The sequence below is a fragment of the Vollenhovia emeryi genome, unplaced genomic scaffold (assembly GCF_000949405.1).
Source record: "Vollenhovia emeryi isolate VEMERY1.0 unplaced genomic scaffold, V.emery_V1.0 DF939214.1, whole genome shotgun sequence".
Lineage (NCBI taxonomy): Eukaryota > Metazoa > Arthropoda > Insecta > Hymenoptera > Formicidae > Vollenhovia > Vollenhovia emeryi.
The window spans coordinates 382,962-394,131 of record NW_011967152.1 but is presented as its reverse complement, the minus strand read 5'-3'; the positions used below and the strand labels follow the sequence as shown (position 1 = coordinate 394,131).

Genomic DNA, 11,170 nt, shown 5'->3' with positions numbered 1-11,170 from the left:
TTGCTGGCCATTTCGTTCGACAGTGCCCGAACGCCTCCGTCGCTTCTCCTCCGCCCGGATCCGCACGGAGAAAGGGGTGACTTTGCGAACAAGCAACCGGAACCAATCCCGCCCCTCCCCCCCGCGGCGCGGCGCCGCGTTTCTCCTCTTCGAGGCACATACCGACCCGTCAATATCAGCCCCTGTAATTAAACATAACAGATCAACATTCGGCATTAGGTATATATACGTAATGGAGCTTCCTCTGCTATCCGTACGGACGACCCTGCGGAGGAACGCGGAAGGGCTCGTACGTGTACGTGTACGTGTACGTGTGTGTAGGTATCAGAACGATCTCCTGACCCCCGGTTACTCGACTCGAATCGGTTAATTGGATAAATGTCCGATGAACGCCCGGGTCGTCCTTCGGTGTCTCCCATCTCCCTCTTCCATCTCTTTCTCCACGTCTTTCTTCCTTTCGCCATTCTCTCGTCCTTCGAGCCCGCGACGGACTCGCTTCTTCCCACCCTCCCTCTCGCCCACCCTTCCCACTCTTTCGCTCGCACCCCTTTCCTCATTTCCGCCCGTGTCCTTATTCTGGACTCATTGGGAAAACAATCGTTTGTTCGGTAAAGATGAATTTATCGGGTGAGCTGTATTTTCTTCTATAGACTCTGTCACGACGACGGCAGGAGGAATCGCAAGGTGTTGCGCTCTGAGTTATTTATGAGTTGCGGAACTGGATATTATTGCATAAAGCGCTTAGTCTGATTTACGCATTCTCTCGAGAGGTGAAATCAGGTACAGGTTTTTGTCAACTAATTATAAGTAAAAGAATATATATTTCATTATTTCAAATTTGCGGTCCTTAATAGTAATTAAAAAATTACGGCTCCCAATAGTAATTAAATTAACATTTCCTTTACTAATACTGCTTTCAAAGTTTCATGTTATATCGTTTAACTATATATGAGATATCTATCTTTACTATTTAACTGTCACACATGATAGAGAAAATTAAAACTTGAAAGCAGTATTAATAAAGACATTGTCAATTCCACATCTAATATTTAAGCACTTTAGCTAGCAAATTTGATACGATAATATTCCTCGAATTAAAAAGAATTGAACTATTTAATGAACTTACACTTAAGACTCGCCTGCGGTAGAGAAAAGTCCCCTATTATGAGATGGACTTCTAATACGAGATAGCGGGTTTTCATCAATTTCACAAATCTTTTTCGCAACGATTACAAGCACGATCTAACAATAAATTTTTCCACTAAACAGACTTCACCCCAACGGCAATAAATTCATGCTGAAGCCAACAGATGATGCTATTAATTTGCCTATTAATTTAGCAAAACCTTGTTATCTTGTATTAGTAGAACATAGGAGTGTATCTCATAATAGGGGACTCTCCTCTGTGTCAACTAATATTCATGCATGTTTTTCTTTTTAGTTTCGTCACTGAAAGAGAATTAAATGGATAATATTGAAGAGTCCGTAAAATATGCGCGATAAACTGCTCGTTGTTAAAATTCGGATTATTTTCACTGTCGCGCTGCAATTAATCAAAAGATTCACTTCTGCGTTTCGACGATCCGCGCACGATCCGTCGCATTTGTCCGCTGAGACCTTTCGCCCGACCCTAGAAAATAGCGACTTGGAATTTTGACACTAAGTCTTGCTAATGACTGGGTATTAATGTAAACAGATGTGCAATTTTTTATCGCGGAGAATCCCGGCGCCATTTGTTTTCCCGCAATGTCTCGTCTCTCGATTCACCCCTAAATCTCTTGCCGTCCTCGTCGTTGGTTTCTTACGCTGCCTCATAAACAATGCGGTGTTAATGCCTTTCATCAAGAGGGAGACGAGGGAAGGCTCGCGAGAAGGGGAGACGCGATTTACTGATTTTAAAACAATGCTATGCGCACTAGTTCGCACTAGTTTCTCTACTTAATATAAAAATAATAGTTTAAATTGTCGCAAGAAGATTATATCCTAGTCTTGTTATCTCATAAATATTATTACAATGGGAAACTTCGCATAATATTTCAACAAAATTTGATATCAACGGTTTATAACACGAAATAAACCCACGAGAAGAAAATCCTGCTAAAAGAAACTCGCATAAAGATTGTCAGCCACGTGATATGAGTTTTTACACTTTTGTTGGCTGCGAGGCCGAGACATAATGACAAAGGGATGGAAAGCTAGACGGGTGTGTGAACTGCTTCGCAAGATGTTGCGGTCCATTACAGCCTGCTGGGTTCGGAAAAGAGAAGCACAACCACCCACGACTTATCGGTAAAACATCATCGGCACTGCGCCTGAATACCAAACAATACAGCTCGACAGAATACAATTTATTTCTTTTCAGAAATAAAAATATATTTTTAAATGCTTAAAATATCGTCGTTTAGGCACTGAAGAAAGAGAGAGAGAGAGAGAGAGAGAGAGAGAGAGAGAGAGAGAGAGAGAGAGAGAGAGAATTTATATGTCACTATATTGTTTTATAGTAGGCCAGAGATTAGTTTAATTAAACTCAAATTATGACAAATAAAATTAGCAAACGTTAATACCGTAAACATTACATGTACTAATAATGTCATCGAAACTACATCTTGGTATTGTTTTACATTGCAATTACTAATGCGAAATAATGAATGTGTCTATATCGTGAGCGGCTGGTATTAGAGCTGATTCAGACCCAGGAAACATCCACTCCGGGAGTATATCCGGGGTCCATTACCGTGATCTTGGGAAGCAACCGCCCGAAACCGACCGAGATTTGTGTTTCTGCTTTTATATCGCGCCCTAACTTCAGCTCAAACGCGTTGTATATAAAATTATAATCCTCAAAGGACTAAATTAATAGCGAAATTCTAACTTGTATGTTTAGAGGAAAGTCCTCTATTATGAGATAGGATTCTAATATGAGATAGTAGGTTTTCAACGTCCAAATTCGATTTTTTCGCAACGATTACACGATCTAACAATCAATTTTCTACTAGACAGATTTCACTTCAAGGGCAATAAATTCATGGTGGAGTCAACACATGACGCCTATTAATTTAGCAGAAACTTCCACTACCTCATATTGGGGGACTTTTCTTTATACATATATACCATGGAACAGTCCCATTACAATAAATTAATAATTTTTCATCTTAGAACTGTTACTAATGGCTGAAAGGTGTCACAATATAGAATTCTGCAATGGAAAGATGTTTCTAAATGTCAGAAAAAAAACACGTACAGCTCAACGTAATAACTGTAAAAAATCATTTCAGGAAATAATTTGTTTCGTTTATTTCCTGAAAGAAGCAGGTAAGTACCCGTTGCGCCAAAGAAAAAAAAACGGCAGGGGTGACAACAGCTATTTCATTCTATAAATTCGGAATAATGAAATTCCATTGTGGACAAATGTGAATTACATATATCCCCGATTATGGATCCGCGGAGAGGCGACGTAATCGAAAAACGGACGTAAATCATATCGCGAATCTGCGCAACGCCGTACGCACACGATCGTCCATAAATATACCGGTGGCCGAATAAAAATCCGTACAACAGCACAGCAGAAAACGGTGTCGGCTTCAGGGAGGGTATCGATGCGGCCCCCTCGGCATGAGCTATCCACGTCGAGTTTATCGGTCGTTCTATGCAAGAGATTTGAAAAAAACGATTTATTCGGAAATATGTCGGCTTTATATATCGTTATGGAGCATACAAGCGGGAAACGACATCGTGCCCTCCACCACTCTTTCTCCCCTTGCGACCCCCGTACTTTACTGTCCCCGCTCGTCCCGCTCGGTTCGCATACATTGGGAATATTTATTTTTATTACGGCCACCTCTCGCGCTACTGAGTCAACAGATTTCTTGTCACCGCACCGGTGCGAATCGATTCTGACGCGTTCGCGGCCCCGGCGCTTCCGGAAATTAATAAATGGAAACTTTGAGTTACTTCCTCCATTCTTTTCTGATCCCGCAATGTCCATACGTCCTATAAGAAAGCAAATTCAATATTTCGGGACTCGTGCATTTTTTAAGTGGACGGAATGTTTGTTAATATTATTTACTTGTCGTTATAAAAGATAGTCCTAAATAATTAAAGAAAATAATTAAAATAATGTACAAGACACACGTATATACGTTGTGTCGAAAAAGATTAATTTTATTGCAGGCTAAAAAGAGATAAAAGTTTGTGTTATACTTTATACGTCAAAGTATTAACGAGAATATTTGCAAATCAAAAAATTCAGATAAAAATTATGAAAAGGCTAAAATTATTATAGAATGAAGATAACTAACATTTTAATCTGCCTGAAATAATTAACCCATTGCAGATCGACAATTCTGAATTTCTGTGTTCAAATAACAAAATTCGATAAGCAATTTTATCCTTCTTTAAAGCGCTCGTTTAAGTTCTCGCGTACTCGCATTATATCGCTTTAATATTTTCGAGAAGGCATCCCTTACGAAGTTGGCGGCCACTAGCGAGTCCAGTAAATCTTACCCCCCCCCCCTCTCCTGCCGAGGAGCCGTGCCACCCCCGAAGCCACCCCCGACCGCCTAGCCATTCTTATTCCCTCGTTACTCGCAGCTTCGCTCGAGGCGGCTCTCTCCTTATTATATCGTCTTTCCACGCCATAAAATCGGAAAAGAATTTCGCCCCCCAAGACAATAGAAACTAATAAATTTGATTACTGATTACACCCGCGAATTTTCGAGAGAAGGCGCGGTCCTTAATGCACGCCAAATCCACTCTACCGTCTCTACAAACCACCCCCGTGCTTTAAACTTTACTTTCTCATTAAAATTTTTTCTGTACGATATAGCGCGTATTTTACGGTAGCAAGTCTGATGTGATAATACGCGATTATTAGTACATCCGTCGAAAAAGAATTAAGCTTTGAGATATAAAGATATTATGAATATCATATTAGACTCGCTTCTCGACGTAGCGATGTAAATGGAATATTAGATAATAAAATCAAAATATTTAATCATAATGTAACATAATTTACAGTATATTATTTTTTGCAAATTGCTTCGTCGCAATTACAGCAAATCGGAGCTTTAATTCGAAACAAATTGGCACCTAAATTGAACGACACGATATAATTTTAGCAAGTTACGATTAGCGAATGAAATCTTTATATCTTTTATATCTAGCGGAGCATATAATATTATTGTAGAAGAGTACGGCACAGCTACGGTAGAGATATTCCGTGTTATCGCTCCGGCAGTAACGTCTTACGTTAGCTTATATATTTACTCAGGGGAGGTAGGTAGGTATTTTCCGGCAATGCTGGAAAACGAAAGCGGTAGTAACGCTATCGTCGAAGTTAGATAACGGTCGAGGAGAAATCGTAACGGGAGGACTGGGATGGGTTTTTGGGGTGTGCACAGTTTAAACTTTCCGCGACCCTAAATCTCCGGGACCCGGCTTATGCTTCGTAATATCATAATATCGTAATATCGCGAGAGCGGTTTGGTATAATTAAAGTGGAAGTGTCTTTAAAATAGCCGCAGGTGATTGCGGTAAGAAGCCACCCCACAATCTTTCCGCCGCTTTGCGCTCCTCCCACTTTACAAGCGCCAACAATAACCGATGTAGAAACTGCCTAATGTGTACAAAACGTATCTTTCCTTGAGAATACATAATGGGGAATAAAGTTGAACTTGATCAATCAAGGCTTGATAATTATTATTAAACGAAACTCAATTACATTAGGCACTTTTAAGTAGAGTAAAGCTACCAACTTTTTCAAAACGTTAGACACCGTATCTACATTTACTTGAACATTAGATATCACATCTGTTATTAATTTTCGAATTTTGTCGTCTGCAAAATATACCAAAGTTTTTTAATAAAAAAAAATGTAGTGACAAATCTCGATTACGTTCTTCTTCATGTGGTACACTATATAGATATGACACGTGCACGAAAGAAATCATTTCTGGGATTTATAGCATTTTATAAACATGTCAACAACACTTGTTTAAATAACGCGTATAGAATATTGAAAAAAGTTCCATTAATTTTAGTTTCATTATTCTTTGAAATAACATTCTAACAGTTTTAAATTATGCAGACATTCATTTACGCTAGGGAATAACTTTACACAAAATATGTTTAAAAAATTTATAAAAATGGAAGATTAATAAAATTATATTCACAATTTATAAATTTAATTTAAATTGACCGTATATATTATATATTTCAAATTTTATTTAATTTTCTGGCCGTATAATATACCGTATCGCTGTAGTATTACATGCAAACGAAATATCTCCCTTGAACGAAGAGTATGCTGCTTGTCAGCTACAGATGCTTAAGCTGATATATTTCAACCCCTACATTCTGCTTTTTTTGATTTTCTGTTGGTAGGCAACAAACAAGATTTAAACACAGCTTCGCCGGTTTTTATATCCCTTTCATCCGCTCGTCCAACATGTCAGTAAAATGGTCAATATTAGAGAGCGTCCGCAATACATCATGACATAATCTTACTAGTAGATTCAATTAACTTCGACCAAACATAAAAAAAAAGTTTTAGGGGAAAAATTGTGTTTTACATATATATCTTTCAAAATAATTTTTCATGTAGAAAATATTTTACTGGAAAAAATTAAGTTAATGTATTTTTAAAATTGTTGTTCTTCCGGTCCAATAATAATTATGTGGCACTGTAATATCTATCTCCACTTCTTAATACAACAACAATTTTGAATTCAAATAAAATATTTCTACGTTTTAATATTAAAATTCTGATGATTAAATTATTAAATAAAATTTTATTTAAAAATATTATACTGTTAGTAATATTATGCTATAATAAAATGTGTATTATTTAAAAATTGCGTATTAAAAGAAACGAAAGAGTGTTATATCTAACGTTACCATTGGGCAGGGTTGGGAAAGTTACTTTATGAAAGTATCTTTACAGTTACAGTTACATTTTTTTCGCTAAAAATGTAATTAGTTCTAAAAAGTAACGCGTTACAGTTACATTTACTCAAAAAGTAACGAATTGTTACTTTGCAGTTACTTTCTTGCAATAAAAATAAAAATATGAAACCTGTATTTCAATTGAAAAGTGTTGATAAAGGTGTTTATGCGCAAAGGCAAGGTCTAATGCGATCTGTGGAGGTTTAATATATATATAAAGTATAGCTATTAATGTAACTGTTAAACTAGTTATCGAAAAAATATAACTGAGTTAAGTTACAGTTACAGATGGAGAGAAAATAACGAAGTTATGTTAGCGTTACCAAAAAAAAAAGTAACTGTAATTGTAACTTGGTTACAAATAACGAGTTATGTACTTTCCAACCCTGCCATTAAAATATCATCCTGTACAATAATTACATTTATTTAAAATTTGCATCATAAACTATTATAATTTTGTCTGAAAGTTTCAATAAAAAAAATACTTGAAAAATCAAGGAATTCTCAGAGAATTTTTTTTTCGAGAAATGAGTAGACGCCTGTCGTACTTTCGGAAGATATAAATTGGAAGATAATTCAAAGTTTATATAATTACCTACAATTAGTTAATGGACTTATTTTTTTATTGTATTTACTGATGGCAATGGAAAATTTGTGCGGCTTATGTCTACGCAATAGAAACCTCGTTTACCAGCTATCGCATGAACCGAAAAACGTACTATCGACGTTAGAAAAAGTAGAATATATAGTATTATAACGTATAAGTGCCCAGCAAACCATAACGTAACTGTTACATAACTTAGGAAGCACATAAAGAAAGCAATGCTATATTTCACAGTTATATAGAAGAAATGAAATTATTACATAACATTGACAGCACATTAGAAGAACAAAAAGCAACAATACTGCATAGAGCGCCAAGGTTTTTTAATAAACAATAATGTAAGGACCGATATGTATTCAACAATTAAATTAGAACAGGCCATCTTTTAATAAAATGTTTATTTGTATTAAAGTTATTTGCATTATATTTTTATTGAATAAGTATTTATAATTTGTCTCATTGTCCTTTAAGATTTCTACGCACTTGTAGACAAAAGTACAAGAAAGCTCATTTCAGCACTTCAAAAAGATGACCAAATGTTACTTTACTGTAACATTACTTGAAAAGGTATACGTATGTTACATAAATGATATATTTGACAGTCTCATTTCTGTACTCATATAGCAACCACGCATATCTTGAGAGACATATTTCTTTGTAGCAACATGCCTAACTGGGCCTAATGGCATTTAACCACATGCCATATGCCAATTTTATGCTGTAATATACACTTGAAAAGGGCCAAAACCCATGGCCGAAACGTTGTGTGACAATAAAGGATGTTTTCCTGTAGCCAGTTGTGTTGGAAAATAGAAATTAAACAACGTGATTCTTTACTTTAGTTATTTATAGGTATAAAAGTTCAGAAAGTCTTTCACAATGACATGTACTTTTACGTATTATCCAAAAAAGATGTATGCATTCTTATCATAACTTAACCACCAAAATTATTATATTAATATTTCCCCGTAGAGGGGAAAACGAAAAAGTATTAATATTGACGTAATCCACCACGTCTAACAGCTGGTTGCATCATCCTATTCGGCGGCGTTATTGATATGTCCAGATAATCTCCTATCGTGAACCTGTAAGTGTACAAGATACGCGCATAATTATGCGTAATTATTTATTAAAAAGACGAAATCACTTTTCCTAGTTGGTTTATTACCAACCTTGCTTGAGCAAGCGTTTTATTATCATCTGCGCCTTTCTGTCCGGAACACGTGACGCCAATTTCACGCATGCGATAACCGGAGTTGCGTAGCTCAGGAGTCACTAATGAAAAATCAAAATACGTCCCCTTGCTGCGAGCGTCCGGATTCACTTCTTTAACTAAGCCTGTAATTTCTCGCAAAGTTGCATCCATCCTTCGTACACAGAAATAATTAAAATTAGAAATGATTTGTTATTCGTTAGTAAGAATTGACATAAAGTTAATAAGAATCGTAACAAAACAGGATCTTAATATCTTATATCTCCTCTGTTATAAGCAATGTTGATGCTACCATGTGTATATCTGCAGCTCGTTCGAAGGAACGTTCCCTCTGCTGTACTCCATTATATTATGATGACGTCCGGTGTTGCAAAATACTCGCAGTAGAAGTGGACACGTCTGAAATGCAAACAGCTGCAACGTCATCGCATTTACGATTAAAGAATCAGTTAAGTTTATGAGATTAGCATGAAAAGCACTTGCTATGGTCTCTTAATAGTAAAACACCCTGGTGCAGTATTGGAAACTTCTTATTCACTGAATGTTAAATAAGGATAAACGATGCGTTATGCGCATCATGCGTGAAACGGAACACACTGTCTTATTAAACCCGTAGGTCTGTTCAGCAATATTGATGCAATATTACATTCATATTATATCGAGAAATCTTGGCCAGTGCACTGTCAATATTATATAATTATTGTCGCGCAACATCTACATTTATTCCGAGGGATAAACCGCTGAGAGCATTGTAGCGTACAGATTTGCAGCATTACTGGGCATTGGTTTTGGCATTAAACCTTGCTGGGACATTACAAAGGTAAAATAAGTTAAACCAAAATAAATAAGATAAAGTAATGCCTACTGCGCACTAGTGGGCATTGGTGTACACGATTGTGAGTCAACGAGATAATATGTGGCTCCGTGTGAACACATGATTAACGATAGAGTTCGATTCCCGCCCTCGTCCCACGTATTTATCGTTTAGGAGAAAGTTTCTCATTAGCTGAAACACCAAGCATTGGTTCAAGAGAAAATAAAGAAAAAAAGTGCGAAATGTCCAAGAGAAAAGTGACCCTGCGCTATACAATTCAAGCGTGAAGCTGAAGGCGCTGTTAACTCCGGCGTTAAACGGAGAAATTGTAGAATAAAATACAAATTTGGATCAATGTTTAGCGAATGCGTCGCGCTACCCGAAGTCTTCGCTCTTCGCCGTCCTCACCTTTTCTCTGTCCACCGGCTTCTCGGGAAGCTGTTTCTCGTCGACCACCATTGATTCCAGAGCCGACGTCATTTCAGTTGGCGAATAAAGCAGCTGGCAATTGAAAATTGCGGAAGAATCCTTCTCTCCGGAGGAACGTCCAAGTCGCGCGATCGCCCGGCACCGTCTGATAAAAATGGCGAATCCGCGTCGCCGGAGAGGTTATGTTTGCAGAGGTTAAAGGCCGTTTCCATGAAACCCCCATCGGCCGCGCGTGGATATTCGAAATGAGTGTACGAGCGATAGCGTAATGGAGATTTCCACGAAGGTCGGGGCGATCGTTCGACAGATGTGATGTATGTACGTACAATTATACGCGGCGTAATGAGAACAAAGTAATAATCGAGCAAGATTTTACTGGAATCTCTCTGGCTGAGATGAGACGTGGCCTTGAACACAAAGCGTCCGGCTCGAGCGAGTCGCTTCCCAGACCAATCTGCCAGATTTCGTCAAATGTTCACTACAAAGAGTGACTGTAAAAAGGACGGGGTTTTTCGCCTCTTTTGCGGCCCTCGATTTCGGGATCGATTCATATGCGAATCAACTCCTTACGATAAGATATTAATAGAAAAAAAAGTTTCAACTTGAGGTGACATTTAGTTTTAGAGATGAGAGCTCAAAGTTATACATGAACTCTCTCATATCTCTAAAACTAAAATGTCACCTCAAGTTGAAACTTTTTTTCTATTAATATCTTATCGTAAGGAGTTGATTCGCATATGAATCGATCCCGAAATCGAGGGCCGCAAAAGAGGCGATTTTTACAGTCACTCTTTTTCAGGCAGAAAGACTGCAGATTGCATACAGAAACTGATACATTCGACATGGCCAGGTCTAATAAATAGTCGTGAAATATCTTCTCTAGGTTTAGTCTTAGGCTGATATTACACTTGTCGTACGACGGATATAATACAGGGTGGGGCAATAACTAGGACCTTAAATATCTTCGAATCTATAAGTCCCAGAAGAAGATTTGTGTAACCAAAATTTCACGGTACGAAGGGGGCTATTATAATAGCGATAATATTTTTGTCCAGGTGGAGGCGCTTCGGAGATACCAAGGTCATCTTAATTTTTTTAAATGGATCCGATATGTTTTTTTTCCATAATATGATAGAGGAGCTTGATACAAGTTCAGAACTCACGGCAT

General features: G+C 37.5%; 1 protein-coding gene across 2 annotated transcripts; it reads right to left on the bottom strand.

Moving 5' to 3' along the window:
- Positions 1-8,375: 8,375 nt before the first annotated feature.
- Positions 8,376-10,197, bottom strand: LOC105561032 (histone deacetylase complex subunit SAP18). 2 transcript variants are annotated; one of them, XM_012010660.1, is made up of 4 exons: positions 9,982-10,197; positions 9,052-9,173; positions 8,719-8,913; positions 8,376-8,631 (listed from the first exon to the last, which is right to left on the bottom strand). In XM_012010660.1, exons 1-4 carry the CDS (start codon positions 10,051-10,053, stop codon positions 8,538-8,540), a joined length of 483 nt encoding a protein of 160 aa, XP_011866050.1. In that variant the 5' UTR covers positions 10,054-10,197; the 3' UTR covers positions 8,376-8,537. The 2 variants fall into 2 exon arrangements, with proteins under 2 accessions (XP_011866050.1, XP_011866051.1); XM_012010661.1 differs by having other exon boundaries at positions 9,052-9,158; positions 9,982-10,194.
- Positions 10,198-11,170: the final 973 nt, after the last annotated feature.

Coding starts and splice junctions, on each gene's coding strand:
- LOC105561032 (XM_012010660.1), bottom strand. CDS start 10,053: ATGACGTCGGCTCTGGAATCAATGGTGGTCGACGAGAAACAGCTTCCC. Junction 9,174..9,981: donor AGCCGGTGGACAGAGAAAAG/GTGAGGACGGCG, acceptor ATGACGTTGCAG/CTGTTTGCATTTCAGACGTG. Junction 8,914..9,051: donor GAGCTGCAGATATACACATG/GTAGCATCAACA, acceptor CTGTGTACGAAG/GATGGATGCAACTTTGCGAG.